This window comes from Diaporthe citri (assembly GCF_014595645.1).
Source record: "Diaporthe citri strain NFHF-8-4 chromosome Unknown scaffold_2, whole genome shotgun sequence".
Taxonomy (NCBI): domain Eukaryota; kingdom Fungi; phylum Ascomycota; class Sordariomycetes; order Diaporthales; family Diaporthaceae; genus Diaporthe; species Diaporthe citri.
The window spans coordinates 3925499-3940555 of record NW_025064847.1 but is presented as its reverse complement, the minus strand read 5'-3'; the positions used below and the strand labels follow the sequence as shown (position 1 = coordinate 3940555).

General features: G+C 51.8%; 3 protein-coding genes across 3 annotated transcripts; 1 reads left to right on the top strand and 2 right to left on the bottom strand.

Annotated features, from left to right (window-relative positions):
• Positions 1-884: 884 nt before the first annotated feature.
• INS49_006641 (uncharacterized protein) lies at positions 885-9026 on the top strand (the record flags this gene model as incomplete). Its single annotated transcript, XM_043167411.1, has 5 exons — positions 885-913; positions 1092-2881; positions 2940-6741; positions 7125-7188; positions 7563-9026. The coding sequence occupies 5 exons, from the start codon at positions 885-887 to the stop codon at positions 9024-9026; spliced, it is 7149 nt and encodes a 2382-aa protein (XP_043028555.1).
• A 232-nt stretch (positions 9027-9258) lies between these two features.
• Positions 9259-11177, bottom strand: INS49_006640 (uncharacterized protein; the record flags this gene model as incomplete). Its single annotated transcript, XM_043167410.1, has 3 exons — positions 9259-10743; positions 10830-10851; positions 10915-11177. The coding sequence occupies 3 exons, from the start codon at positions 11175-11177 to the stop codon at positions 9259-9261; spliced, it is 1770 nt and encodes a 589-aa protein (XP_043028554.1).
• Positions 11178-11200: 23 nt separating this feature from the next.
• On the bottom strand, positions 11201-12520 carry INS49_006639 (uncharacterized protein; the record flags this gene model as incomplete). Its single annotated transcript, XM_043167409.1, has 1 exon — positions 11201-12520. The coding sequence occupies one exon, from the start codon at positions 12518-12520 to the stop codon at positions 11201-11203; it is 1320 nt and encodes a 439-aa protein (XP_043028553.1).
• Positions 12521-15057: the final 2537 nt, after the last annotated feature.

The window sequence follows — 15057 nt, the reverse complement described above, 5'->3', positions numbered from 1 at the left end:
CAAGCAGCACCACCAAGCACAAGCATCAGCTACCTCCACCGACGGGAAGCTCCATCAACGCAGCACAGCTCCTGCCCGCCCAACACCAGACGAATTCTAGTAAGGGACATGAACATTTGATTAACACCTAGTTCGCGCATGTTTTGATCCTGAAGGAGCCCATTCCCCCCTTGATATCATCATCATCATCATCATCACCATCCCCAAACCAAAGAAAACAGCAGTTGCATCTCATTCCATCGCATCGCATCGCATCGCGCCGCAGTTGCATCGCAATTACAGCAACCCTTCATTTCAGACTTTTTCAACTTGCCTTGCAGGCTGAAGGTCCCATCTCACCCATCAAATCCAACACTAACACCCAATAGCCATTTCCATTTCCACCACCCACCCCCGACCCGCTTGCATTGTTAGCGCAGGGATCCGCGCATTCCATTCCCGGCCAAGTCTCTTTGACCCAGCGTCCAAGTGTCCACTTTGCCAGCTTCTGATTGGGCAGGCCTCACCTTGCACCGTCCCATTCCAAGGTGAGCCAAACCCTCCTCTCACACCCCTGTAGCTATCACAAGCTTCACCTTTAAGCGGATCTACCTGGTCCAGTCAGTACTGGGTGCCAAGCCTCTCGCCGGGCCAGAGCATACCACAGCTGCACTGCGTCTTCTCCATGATATTTTTTGCTGCATGCGCAAACCGACGGACGGACGCGCCGACTGACTGTGACGATTGGACAGTGCTTCTTGTAGCATAAAGCAACAACCACTTTGCCAACACAATAGTCTGATGCTTCAATAGCTTGATGGCTTTGTTGGGGCCGAGTCTTTGCTGCCAATAGCATTTCTCACATCATAATCCTGGAGAAGCCATATATCATGATATGAGAAAAAATGGCATCCAGGCTTGATCGACTTGTCACGTGAGTCCCCTCCAATCAGCTCCCTCTCAAAGTACTATGCAAGCTTGAAATTTTGTATTTTATTGTCTTGTTTGGTTGTCTCTACCTCCTCATCGCGCTAGTTTTACTAGCACCCTGGAGCGCAGGGGGTTTTGCATCTCTCCTGCTGTCTGATACACCAATTGCTAACATCATCTAGAATCCTCGAGACCGGGAGTACTCGGCTCATTCGGGACACGGCAGTAAACCAGCTGGCCGATTGGCAAAAACAACAGCCAGAGGAACTTTTCAACCTTCTCTCGAGAGTGGTTCCATACCTGCGCCACAAGGACTGGGAGACACGGAGTACTGCGGCAAAGGCCATTGGCAAGATCATTGAAAATGCGGAAACCTACGATCCGAATCCCGGCGAGGAGCCTGTCGAACCAAAAAAGGACGAGGACGCCGGCAATGGTCTCGTCAAGAAGGAGGAGGCTGAGCCATCCGTCCCTGACTACGACAGCTTAAGCTTAGGAAATCTGAACGTGCCTGATATCATCAGGCACGGCAGGCAGTTGCTGCGCGGAGGGACAATCGACTACTCCCTTGGTGCTCTGGAACCCCAGGAGCGCCTAGTACACCAAAAAAAGACCCTCATTGGCCGCCTGGGTCTGCTTGGCCGGCCTTACGAGGATGAAGAAATACCCATTCCGAACGAGTCGGCCGTGAGTCCAGGCACTCCGGCGGACACGAACGGCTCACACGGCTTCGGCCGCCCCGACAGCAACGGAACTGCCACCACGCCCTACCCCACCGAAGAGAGCGGCATGAGTGCAAGACAGCTGAACGTACTGAAGCGGAAACGGAAACGAGAGGCTCAGAAGGCCGCTCAAGGCAAGGGTGGTTTCGGCGATCTCTCGCTCCGGCGGAATACGACGGCTGGCTCGGAAGGGTTTGCCGAGGACACCCCTATGGTCGATGCCGACTCGAAAAAGAACGGCAAGATGGCTGACTACTTCAGTCTCGATAGGCCGGCTGATCTCGAGGAAGACAGCAAGGTTGTATCTGAGTACAAAGGCGCAGTCCTGCCAATCAAGTCTGAATTGGAGACCGACGTCGACATGGAAGGTTCCGAGTGGCCGTACGAGCGTTTATGTGAATTCCTCAAGGTGGACCTGTTCGATCCATCCTGGGAAACCAGGCATGGTGCAGCTATGGGCCTGAGAGAGCTGATCAGAGTCCATGGTGCAGGAGCCGGTCGGGTCCGTGGCGTACCACGCAGCGCAAACAATGAGCTGAACAGAAAGTGGCTCGACGACCTCGCCTGTCGGCTCTGCTGTGTTCTGATGCTGGACAGGTTTACAGACTACAGTTCGGACACTTCGGTTGCGCCCATCAGGGAAACGGTTGGCCAGACACTTGGATCCGTCCTGTTCCATGTCTCTCCCGACTCCGTACACGCCATCTACCAAATACTCTATCGTATGGTCATGCAAGAAGACCTGCCGCTGGAACAGCATGTCTGGCCGATCTGCCACGGCGGCATGGTTGGGCTTCGTTATGTTGTCGCCGTCCGCAAGGACCTGCTACTGAAAGACGGCGACATGATCGACGGTATAATTCGCGCGGTCATGAAGGGTCTCGGTGACAGGGACGACGACGTTCGTTCCGTTAGCGCCGCGACCTTGACACCAATGGCAAAGGAATTCGTCACTCAGCGTCCTGGGGAGTTGAATGGCCTGATCAACATTGTCTGGGAAGGATTGGCTGACCTGAGCGACGACCTTAGCGCTTCGACCGGCAAGATTATGGATCTCCTTGCTGTTCTCTGCAGCTTCCCGGAAGTCCTGGCGGCTATGAAGGCTTCGGCGCAAGAGGACGAGGAGAGAACGTTCACTGTTCTTGTTCCCAGGCTCTACCCATTCTTACGCCACACCATCACATCAGTCCGTCTAGCCGTCCTTAAGGCTCTCATGACCTTCGCCAAACTTGACGCAGAATCAGCACAAGGTTGGCTAAATGGCCGGATTCTTGATTTTCCAGAACATCCTGGTAGAGCGCGATGCAGAGACGCTGAACATGTCCATTGAGCTGTGGATCTCACTAGTCAAGTCTCTTGCACAGGATCCAGCAGTGCTGGCAATGGAGTTCTCTTCTCATGTCGACCCACTGATGCAGCTGACACTGCATCCCATTGGTGTCCAGCGCAATCCCATCCCCATGGACGCGACACTCTTCATGAAACCATCAGGCGGCACATACGCCCCCCTCAGCGGGACCCCCGCGCCGCCTCGAAGACCTAGTCCGTCTGAGAGCGCGGAACGTGCCACCAAGAGACGCAGGAAGTCGACCAAGGTTGAAGAACCTCAAGCTGCTTCCCAATCACACGATCTCGACGGACGCATGATGCAGGGAGATGTCGACTTGGTCGGGATGGAAACACTGGTGCGATCCCGGATCTGTGCCGCAAAAGCCATGGGCTTCATCATGTCCCTTCTTCCGGCATCAAGCATGCAAGAGTACGATGCAAGCATCATCAAAGGTCTCTCGTCGTCATACTCCTCCACACAGCTCAGCGCTTGCATGGTCATCGATGAATACGCCCAGAGTTCTTCCAACGTTGAGCAGTGCTCTAGATTCGTAACGTTGCTGCAGCAGATGGTGGAGGGTGAACGGCCGTCTTGTTATCGAGACTTGGTCAGCTATGTCCGAGGTGTCCGCGCCCAGTGCTCACAACTCATACATCTATTCCGCGATTTTGGAAAGGTCGCATCTAGCAAGCTTCCGACTCTTGCTGTGATAGTCCAGGGCGAGGCGGAAGCAGGGCCGGGAGCATTCTCAATCGCAAATGCTGAAAAGGTGGTGGGCGAGGATTACGAGAAGCTCAAGAAGGCAATGGCTCCAGGGCAACGGCTCATCGCCAGTCAACAGCTTGCGGAGTCTCGTGATCTTACCGCTCATGCCATTGAAGAAGCCAAGGCCAAGAAGGAGACGCGCGATGTGCGGATCAAAGCAGCAGCAGCATGTGCTCTTGTGGCAATCAAACACTTACCCAAGAAGCCAAGTCCGCTCATCAAGGCCGTCATGGACAGCATCAAATACGAGGAGAATCAAGATCTTCAAGGCCGCTCGGCATCGACAATCGCAAATCTCGTCCAGTTCTTTACCGAGTCTGGTCGTAGGGGCCCCGCGGACAAGGTGGTGGGCAACCTCGTCAAGTTTTCTTGCATGGAAGTGGCAGAGACACCGGAATTCCCGGTCCACGCCGGCAAGACTGACGTGGTGCTCTCGATGCAAAAGGAAGAGGATCGTGTTGACCACCCTGACGCTGCCAAATGGGCTCGTGAAGCAAAGGCAGCTCGAATCACTCGCCGCGGTGCAAAGGAGGCGCTGCAAATCTTATCGAAGACCTTCGGCGCCGAGCTTCTGAACGTCGTTCCCAGCATTCGCACTTTCATGGAGCAGCCTCTCTTGCAAGCGTTCTCGGGCGACCTGCCGGCAGAAGCAAGAGACCCTGAGAACACCTTCGGACAAGAAATTGTCGACGCTATGTCTGTGATTCGCACGATGACCCCGACAATCGACCCTGCTCTCCATCCCTTCATCATGCAGATGGTCCCGCTTGTCATCAAGGCCTTGCATTCCGAGCTGTCGGTGTTCCGATATATGGCTGCCAAATGCTTAGCAACAATCTGCAGCGTCATCACAGTCCAAGGCATGACAGCCCTGGTCGAAAAGGTTCTGCCGTCGATAAGCAACCCTCTGGACCTACACTTCCGACAAGGCGCCATTGAGGTCATATACCACCTGATTGCCGTCATGGGAGACGCGATTTTACCTTACGTGGTCTTCCTTATCGTGCCCGTCCTGGGCCGGATGAGCGACTCCGACAACGAGATCCGGCTGATAGCAACGACATCATTTGCGACACTGGTGAAGCTCGTACCGCTGGAGGCAGGCATACCAGATCCTCCAGGCCTCTCCCAGGAACTACTCAAGGGCAGAGACCGCGAGAGAACGTTCATTGCGCAACTTTTGGATCCGAAGAAGGTCGAGGCGTTCTCGCTCCCGGTTGCCATCAAAGCAGAACTGCGCTCTTACCAGCAGGACGGTGTGAACTGGCTGAACTTCCTCCGCAAATACCACCTCCACGGTATTCTATGCGACGATATGGGCCTGGGTAAGACTCTGCAGACGCTCTGCATAGTGGCCAGCGACCATCATGAACGAGCTGAAGAGTTCTCCAAAACGGGATCACCGGATGTCAGACGGCTCCCCTCGCTGATTGTCTGCCCTCCCACCCTGTCTGGCCATTGGCAGCAAGAAATCAAGACGTACGCGCCGTTCCTCAGCGTCACGGCATACGTGGGTCCCCCGGCCGAGCGCAAGAGCATGAAGGACAATCTCGACAAGCCCGACATCGTCATCACTTCATACGATGTATGCCGCAATGATGTTGATGTTCTTGAGAAGTACAACTGGAATTACGTGGTCCTTGACGAGGGCCACCTCATAAAGAACGCCAAGGCAAAGATCAGCATGGCTGTAAAGAGGCTGGTCAGCAATCATCGGCTCATCCTGACCGGCACGCCGATCCAGAACAACGTGCTGGAACTGTGGTCCCTGTTCGATTTCCTGATGCCCGGCTTCCTTGGGGCAGAGAAGGTTTTCGCCGACCGCTTCGTGAAGCCCATTTCTGCGTCCCGCTACAGCAAGGCTTCTTCGAAAGAACAAGAAGCCGGAGCCCTCGCCATCGAAGCCCTGCACAAACAGGTCTTGCCATTCCTCTTGCGACGTCTGAAGGAAGAAGTGCTCAACGACCTCCCGCCTAAGATCTTGCAGAATTACTACTGCGACCTCAGCGATCTGCAGAGGAAATTGTTTGATGAGTTCACGAAGCGCGAGTCGAAGAAACTTGCCGACGAGGCGGGCCGTGATGACAAGGACGCCAAACAGCACATCTTCCAAGCGTTGCAATACATGCGGAAGCTCTGCAATTCTCCTGCTATGGTATTGAAGCCGGGCCATCCCAACTACGATGAGACTCAACGTATTCTTGCAAAGGGCAACACCAGCCTGGAAGATGCCGCCCACGCCCCAAAACTGACAGCACTCCGAGACCTCTTGGTAGACTGCGGCATCGGTACAGAGGGCCATGATTCGAATGACCCGCTGTATCAGCCAATCAAACCTCATCGGGCACTAATCTTCTGTCAGATGAAGGAGATGTTGGACATGGTGCAGAACTCAGTACTCAAAGCCATGCTTCCTTCTGTCACTTACCTCCGTCTTGACGGTGGCGTCGAAGCCAACAAGCGCCAGGACATCGTCAACAAGTTCAACAGCGACCCATCCTACGATTGCCTACTTCTGACCACTAGCGTTGGCGGTTTGGGTCTCAATCTCACTGGGGCCGACACCGTCATATTCGTCGAGCACGACTGGAACCCGCAGAAGGACCTGCAGGCCATGGATCGCGCGCACCGAATCGGCCAGAAAAAGGTAGTCAACGTGTACCGGTTGATTACGCGAGGCACATTAGAAGAGAAGATTCTCAGTCTGCAGCGCTTCAAGATTGATGTGGCCTCGACGGTCGTCAACCAGCAGAACGCGGGCCTGGCGACAATGGACACTGATCAGATCCTGGATCTGTTCAACATAGGTGACTCGGGACCTGGCTTGATCACCGAGAAGCCAGCCGGGGGCAGCTCAGGGTTCGAGGGACGTGAAGAGGACATGGTGGATATTGAGACGGGCGACGTCCGCCAGCCGGGCAAGAAGGCTGCCTGGTTGGAGGACTTGGATGACTTATGGGACAACAAGCAGTACGAGGAGAGTTTTGATTTGGACGGATTCTTGAAGACGATGGAGTAGGATGGTAAGAGCATGGTATGGGTGTATCTTGGTCTCCCAGGAACAAGCGATTAATGGGCGCGGGAGACGAAGTGTCTTTGGGTTGTTTTCATTTCCGGGTGTTGGATCATTTCTACGGTCATGAAGCGTAGGAGCTGGGGTTGGCCTTCGGCATCAATCTGCTCGTCTATAAAGACAGCAGGCAGGAGTTTTACGGTTCTATGCAATACCATCCCATGAGTCTAGACGGCGGTGGTTAAGTCTAGATTGAATCTGTATCCGAACAAGATGGATTGCCATCGTCCTCAACTGTTCAGGTTGCATTAATGAATATCTTGACAATTTGTGCCCAGATAACGGCGCCCATGAAACCCAGTGGCAAGATCTGAGCTCTGTGAAGGGGGTCCAAACAGCTGTTCAACTTGACTGGCATGATGCTCCTCCCGAAAAGCAATGCTGAACAGGTAACTTACAGCCTGGCCTGCGCCAAACAACCAAGATCGCTAAGAGCTGCTGCACCCCACAGGGACCGCCCTACCTAGGATACCCCGCCAGCCGGATCCCGTTCCCCTCCACCACAGCTGGAAGCTTCCAGAGCCGCAACCTGATTCCCACAATGTCATCAGACTTGTGAACGACCACTCTCCCGGGTCACTGCAACTCTCGAACTGCCAGAACGAATACGAACCACAGTCACACGACACGCTGAAGAAGGGCCTTGGATGAGCTAAGCCAAAATGCCTGTCGACTATAGCAAATGGGCAAGTCGCTCCCGGCCTGTCCAAAGAGCCCCCGAGGAGAGACTGGCAAGGAGCTAACTGGTATACCTACTGAATAGGACGCACTGGAGCTCAGTGACGACTCCGATGTCGAAGTCCACCCAAACGTGGACAAGCGATCCTTCATCCGCGCGAAGCAGAACCAGATCCACCAGGAGCGGGAGCAGCGCAAGCAACAGATTGTGACCCTCAAGTACGAACGCCAGATCAACGACGCACTGATACAGCGCATCACCTCCCTTCTGAACTCCCTCAAGGCCCACGCCGCCGACGTCGACAATGGGAAGCGCAGCCCTGGCGAGGTCGCCTTCGCGGCGGTCATGGAGTCCGCTGCAAACCTCAAGCCCGAGGACGACACGCCGCCCCCACGGCCCGCGGGCGTGCACAACGCCGAGGAGAAGCTGCCCACGTACAGCAAGATGATGGCCACGCTGCTCGACCAGGTGAACCAGGCCATGGAGGAGAAGAAGGTCAAGGACGAGGACCGGTACGCGGCCATGGTCGCGGAGATCCAGGAGCATCTGGACAAGGTCACGAACCTCCAGAAGGATCTGCACAAGAAGTTGGATGAGCTGGAGAAGGAGGAGGCCAGGAAGATCACGAGCGAGAGTATTCACACGGGCTTCGACAGCTCACACGTGGCCAAGGCGACCGCCCCGTCTTCATCAGTGGGCAAGAAGGACGAGTCCAAGGTCGAGCTCCTGAACCCCAACTTCAGCACACCGCAGGCTGGGGAGCAGAGCTCTGCATCAAAACCAGATGACGATGACGAGGAGGTCGAGGCCTCGCCTGCGGCGAAGCAGTTTGCAAAGATCAAGACCGGCTCCTACAGCGAGTCCCTGTCTTTCCTTGGCAAGCATCCCGAGATCCTCCAGGAAAAGGAAACAGACGGCCTGCTCATCATGGCCTTTGACGCACAGCTCAGTGGGAAGGACGACTTCGCCCGGCAGTGCGTACACCAGGGCCTGCTCCTGCAGTACTGCCGCGCCCTGGGGCGGGACGGCGTCGGTCTTTTCTTCAAGCGCATCATGACCAAGGGCCACCAGGCGCAGGATGTGTTCTTCAAGGACGTCCAGGACACCTATCTGAAGATCAAGACCCGCGCCGCCGAGATCAACAAGGAGCGCGCGGCGTCCGGCTCGGGCCTCGCGGAGGGCGAGGGCGTTGAGCAGATCCAGCTGCACGCGGTAGAGCCGGGCACCGTGATCAACATCCAGGTGCCGCCCGCCGACAGCCAGGACCCGGAGGTGCAGGAGGCGCGCAAGATCTTCGAGGGCTTCAGCCCCGAGATGAAGAAGGCGCTCGAGAGCGGCAGCCTGGAGCAGGTGAACAAGGTGCTGGGCAACATGAAGGTGGACGAGGCGGAGGATCTGGTGGGCAAGTTCAACGAGGCGGGTGTCCTGAGCCTCGAGCAGGAGATCATAGACGCCACGACGGACCAGGGCAAGGCGGAGTGGAAGTCGCTCCAGGACCAGGGCAAGGCGACCACGTCGGAGTCGCAGTATGCGGATGACCCCGAATAGGGTCGAGCTGGCATTTACGGCTGTTAGTCGACAGTTGCACGAAGCATCGCACGAGTGGCAAAATACCATTAGAATGTCATTCACCGTAGGGTTACGCTCCCCGGATCTCCCAAAAAAGAAAACACAGGCGCTGAGCATTGGCCCTATTGCGTGTGATCACACTTTTACCGTCCCAAACCCATTCTCACCAACCCCCAGACTGCTCCGGAAAAAGAACGCCACGATCCGTCACTCAATCATCCTCGCCGTCCTCGTCCTCCCCGCCGCTCTCCTCACCGTCGTCCTCACCATTGCCCGTCACGATGTAGTTGCCGATATCCCTTGGTCCCTCCAGCCTCGTCTCCCTCACGTATACCATGGAATAGATGAAGCGCCACGGTCTATCGTTGACATGACCCTCAAACTCCGGGACCTCGAACTCGAGCTCGGCCTTCTCCACGTCCAGGTCCTGGGCCCACATCTCATCGAGGCTCGGCTTGATGGCGTCCCTATAGTGGAGCCATGAGTCCAATCGGGCATCCTTCGGCTGCCAGCGCTCAAGAGCCACCTTGATGGCCTTCTTGTTCGCGAGCTCCAGGGTAGTGAAGCTGCCCACGTGCTCGTGCACGTAGTCGACATCGTTCCAGGAGAGCGATCCCATGTTGCCGCCGGGCTGCGAGGGCTCCAGTGTGGCGCTTGTGGCCATGGATTCGGCGTCGCTCTCATCCTCAGACTCTGTCTCGGGTACCGGAGGACCAGAGAAAAGGCTATCAGTGTCTCCATCCCCGTGCTCATTCTCGCCTGGCTCTGGTCCGCCCTCTCCCACATCTGGAGTGGGTGTCTTCGTCTTCGACTTCGTCTTCGACTTCTTCTCCTTGTCCTCGTCAATACTGGCCTCCTCGCTCTCGAGGAAAACCTTTGGAATTACATGTGTGTGAAACACGTCGTATCGTGGGCAATATATCTGCTTGAGCTCCTTGCGCACGAAAACATCGCGGAGGTCCAGGTCGCTGGACATCTGCCTCTCCTTCTGCACCATGCACATGACCAGCTTCCCGTCGGCCAGCTCCTTGGTCCCGAAGAACAGGCCGTCTTCGGGACCGACACGAAACTGGATGGAGACGAGGTGCGAATTATCGTACCGGTCATTCCTGAGGACGGCCTCGGCGTGCTTGTTGGCGTCTTCCTTTCTGAAAAATTGATCCTCCATGCGATTCAGTCTGTAGTCGCCAAACTTCTTACCCTTCTTGAAGGGCTCACTCTTGTACACGACAAATAGTGTGATAGTGGCACCTGGCTCGAGGGCCTTCGCCACGGGCATCCCACGACTCTTCCCCTTCGGACCAGGTGCTGGCTGCCCGTCGATCGGGTCGCCTTCGGCACCTTCGCTGTCTTCGATAAATTTGACGGTCAGAAGACCTTGTGCCTTCTCTGCCTCCCGCTTTTCATCGTTTCTCGCATGTTTCTTTCGCAACTCGGCCAGGCCAGCTTCAATGTGCCGCTCCTTGAAATCCTCGGACTCGTGCGGGAAGATTTCGTTCACTTGCGCCTCGAGTTTCTCCCGCCTCTCTCTGATTTGCTTCTCGCGGTCCCTGGCCCTCTTTTTGGCAGTTTGGATGGCGGTCTTAGGTTTCGGGCCAAACGTCCCCGCAGTACTTCCCTTTACCACCCGGTGACGATCTGGGTAACTGGGCTTACCAACGTCAGGTGGTATAGAATCGAGGAACATAGTCTTGCGCTGTTGCGCTAACTGTGAGGGATGCTTGCTGAAAAATTCCCTTGTATCTTCGAGGTCCTTGTCAGCCAACCCCATTGTCTGCTGACGTTTATCAAGGCGGCGGGCTGCCTGGGCAGTATTCAGCTTCGACTGGATGCTGTGACTCTCTTGCTGGCCACCACTGGAGCGCACCTGCTGAGACTGCTGTAGGCGAACTTCTGGCATCTCCCGGTCTTCGCGAAGGTCTTGATGTTGTCCCACACGCGCTTTATGGTCAGTATTGCTCTCCAAAGGCACTTGAGATCCCGTGGCACAGGGTTCGAGGCCATAGGGTTCCTCGGTAGCTTCATGAAGGCCTTCATCTCGGCCAGAATTGCTCTCCAACGGCAACTGGGTTCCTGTAGCGCCGGAACTGAGAACACCGCGCCCACCGAGAGCTTCTTGAAGACGGCCATTCCGACCAGAAGTCGCTTTCTGGCTAGATCTGCTCTCCAATGGCCGTTGAGATGCCATTCCAGCACGCTGCAAACCATTTTGGTGCCCATGCTCCTCGCTCATTTGAAGCTGCCACCAGATATGCCTTATCTCCCTGCTGCTTCCCAGAGTCAGCTCGTTTGGATATGTGAGCTTTCTCTCGAACTCTTGCAGGGTCTTTCTTTTGTCGGCTCTCGTGATGCGGAGCCTTTTCAATGCGATTGCGGTGGGAACCGCCTGGCCGATATCTTGGAGAGCCATTAGGGATATCAGTGGCCTTGTCCTTGCCCGCGGGACGTTTTCTCCCTACACCATTGGTCTTGGACTTATGGCCTCGGAGCTTGTCTACAGACGCCGCCTGATTTATGGTGGTGTCGGGAGCAGCGGCAAGAGAGATGGAGCCAGAAGCAGTATCTCCGGGGCTGCTGTGCTTGCGCCTCTTGTGAGGGCGCTTCTGCTCAGTTTCCTCACGGGCCTGAGGCTGTCTTATGCTTCCATAAATTTCAATTTTCTTCTTCGGGCGAACGGTTTCAGGTGCCTCAGAAGCCGCGCGTGGAGGAGCAGGTTTCGAGAAAGCTTGCCCATCAACTTGAATGTGTTTTTTCGATGATTTCTCCTGTGAGCTTGGGTCTCCGCGGTGTTTGTTTTTCTTCTTCTTCTTCTCCTCCTTGCGAAACACCTCTTCCCTGACGATGTTCAGGATGTGAGGATTTGCATTCTTGGCCGATTGCCTTCCCTGTTGGATGCTCTTGCTTTCGTTTGCGGGAGTCTTCGACTTCTCGTCCTGTTTGGACTTTTCGGAGCAGGACTCGTTCCCAATTCGTTTGCGGACGGCAAAGAACTTGTCGAAGGCAGGTTTCAGAGTATGAGAGCCGACCAGGGATCCGAGGGTTTTGGGTGTCAAAGGCATGGACACGTCGGTAGACTTGGACTCGGAGTTGCGAACGTCACCAGAGTCACGCTTACGCTTCTTGTTACGGGCGAGTATGGCACTCAGCGTCAAACCCTCGTCTGCTGAGCTGCCTCCTTGATCCTGCGGATTTCTCGGGCTCAGGTCGCCGAAGTCAGTAGGATTGGACTCCGTCTGGGCGATGTCATCGTCCTGTTGCGACTTCGGACTGGACTCCCCGGAGTCAGGTGTACTTGACCCAGCCAGGGTTGAAGACTCGTCTTCAACCTTCACTTCTGGCTCTCGTGAGACATAGGAAGAGGATCGTGGGTCATCCACCGAGGTCAAATCTATGGTCGCCGGGGCGGGCACATCGTCGTCGGACGTCAAGTCAATGGTGATTGCCAGCCGACCAGGAGGCCCCCAGGACGACATTTTGCTGGCAGCCAAGTCTCTGTACTAAAGCTGTAAATTGTCAGAGCAAAACAAAATACGAGGGCCGTCACATGAGATTGAAAGGAGACGGGGCAGAAAGAAAGTGATTGAAGGTTACTTACGAGGTAGTGAAGGCTGGAAGAGATGATATACTTACCTGCAGTAAAGAACCGTGGGTACCTCCAGCTCAGCCAAGTGACTTAGTGACTGGTATATCCACAAGCATGGGACCCAGCAGGGGTTCTGATCTTGATGTGGTGTACGCCAATTGGCAAAGATGAGCTGAGTAAAGCTGTAGGTCAGGGATTTTGTGGACTTAAGAGAGGCAGGTGCTCTGAGGGACTGCCACAAAAGTGGTAATGCGGGTGCTGGTTGTTCAGAGGTACGTACTCCACGGTCCAGGTGAAAGTCAGATATGTCTCTTAGCGCAGATAAGTCTCGTAGCGCAGATAAGGTGCGGTGCGGGGGGGGGGGGGTGACGGTTCAGGGAATATTCAAGTATCCCCCGGTGCTGAGAACAAACACGTGGGAGAAATGGAGAATGGCCCTAGTGGAGAGACGTCAAGTAGAGTTAGGGGTAACAAGCCAGGAGCCGGAAGAAGAACTAAGACGTGTAGGTACCACCAAGTATGGATTTATACGGCTCCTTCCACAGTTTGCGTTTCTGCAGATGAATTGCAAGGCTTCTTTGGTGTGCAGCAGCCCTGGGTGTGTGTTGATGTTGTTGTTGTTGTTGTTGTTGAGAGGGCGGGGAGAGGCACGAAGATGGTTCTCAAAACGGAAATTGTCGTAAGTGTCTGTCGCATCAAGTCTGTGTTACAGGAGTGTAGAATTTCTGCAAGCGTGCCTGCCTTCTGGCTTTTCTCATGATTCAGAGCTCAAAACGCCAGATGAAACTTAAAAATCTCTGAGAACAGAGCAGGGAGAGAACCTTGAGTTCGACCACTTTCAAGGAATTATGTGAACATTTCTTGCATGAGCACGGACTTCTGCGAATGGAAACTTGCGCAGGCCAGTGTGAGTCTTCATTGGAAAGCTTATACGAACAAGTTGAAGCAACATGATATGTCAAGCGATCCTTCAAATCGGAGGGAGGATGGAGCATTCTCCATATTCTTTGTTGATGAGCAACATGTTTTCAGTACGCTAACCATCATCCAAGTGATTCAATTGTTGTATACCAGGGAGAATGTCCAAGAATGGAAATAACTTGACACAACGATGCATCAACCGTGCACAGCACAATGACCTGATTCTCAGGAGTGGCGTGCGTCGCGGACCCTTTGTGACGCAACCTGTGTTGACCCGTGTCCGGCATTGATCACTTCGCGTATGTTGGTAGGTCTCTCGTATGGGAAGCAATCGTGTATTGGTATTGTTCTGTCTAAGTTCTAAGAGGCTATGTGCCCCGGAGGGGATAACTAAAGTAGCTTTTTAAGTGCAAGGGTTGTACTTATCAATACTTATAGTTTTTCTCTTCTTTTAATAAGTATATATAATCCTTATTATAATTAGCTTAAAATTATAATTTATTATATATTAAGTATATATAATCTTTATTATAAAAAAGCATTATTAAAAAAGCTTAAAATTATAACTTATAAGTTTTAAAGTAAATCTTAATAACTTTTATTATTATATTATTCCTTAAACTTATAACCTTTATTATTATATTATTTTTTAAACATTATATTTATTATTTTTAATACTTAGCTTTTAGGGTTGCTTTTTTATAAAAATTATTAACTTTTATATAAAAGCCTTAGTTTTAAATTTCTTTTTTATAAGGAAAGTTAATGCTTATAAAGCTAATATTAAATCTTTTAGCTTATATTTATTTTTATTATATATTTTTATAATATAAATATTATTATTTTTAGCCTTACTTTTATTATTAAAATATATTTAATATTGCTTTAAATTAATTTTCTTTAATTACTTTTTATTTTTTTAAAACTAAGCATTATAAGTAGCTTAATTATTTATTAGCTCCTTTTCTTACTTTTTATTATTCTTTTTAATTTCTTTAATAGTTATTTTTTACTTAAGTTACTTAAATAATAATATATATTTTTTAATAAGTTTCTTTATATATAAGCCTTATATATATTTATTAATAATTTAATATAAAAAGTTTTAAACTTAAGTTAGCATAATAATTTAATCTTTTAATAGCTAAATCTTTTTAATTTAATATATATAAAAGATATTTAAGATTAAAATTTCTATTAAATTATTTATTATAAAGATTATAATAATTTAATATTTAAGATAATAATTATTTTAATAATTTTTATTATTAAGGATATTATGTAATTTTGCATTAAAAGTTTTAATGCTTTTAATATAAATATATAGCTTTTTAATTATATTATTAAAAGATATTTGCTTATCTTAATATTAAAAGTTATTAATAATTTAAATAATAGCTATTATAATAGCATTATTTAAAAAAAGTATTTTAGCTTAAGCTATAGCTATAGCTTTTAGCTTATTAATTTTAATAATTCTATGAAAGTTAACCTTAATAAGCAGCT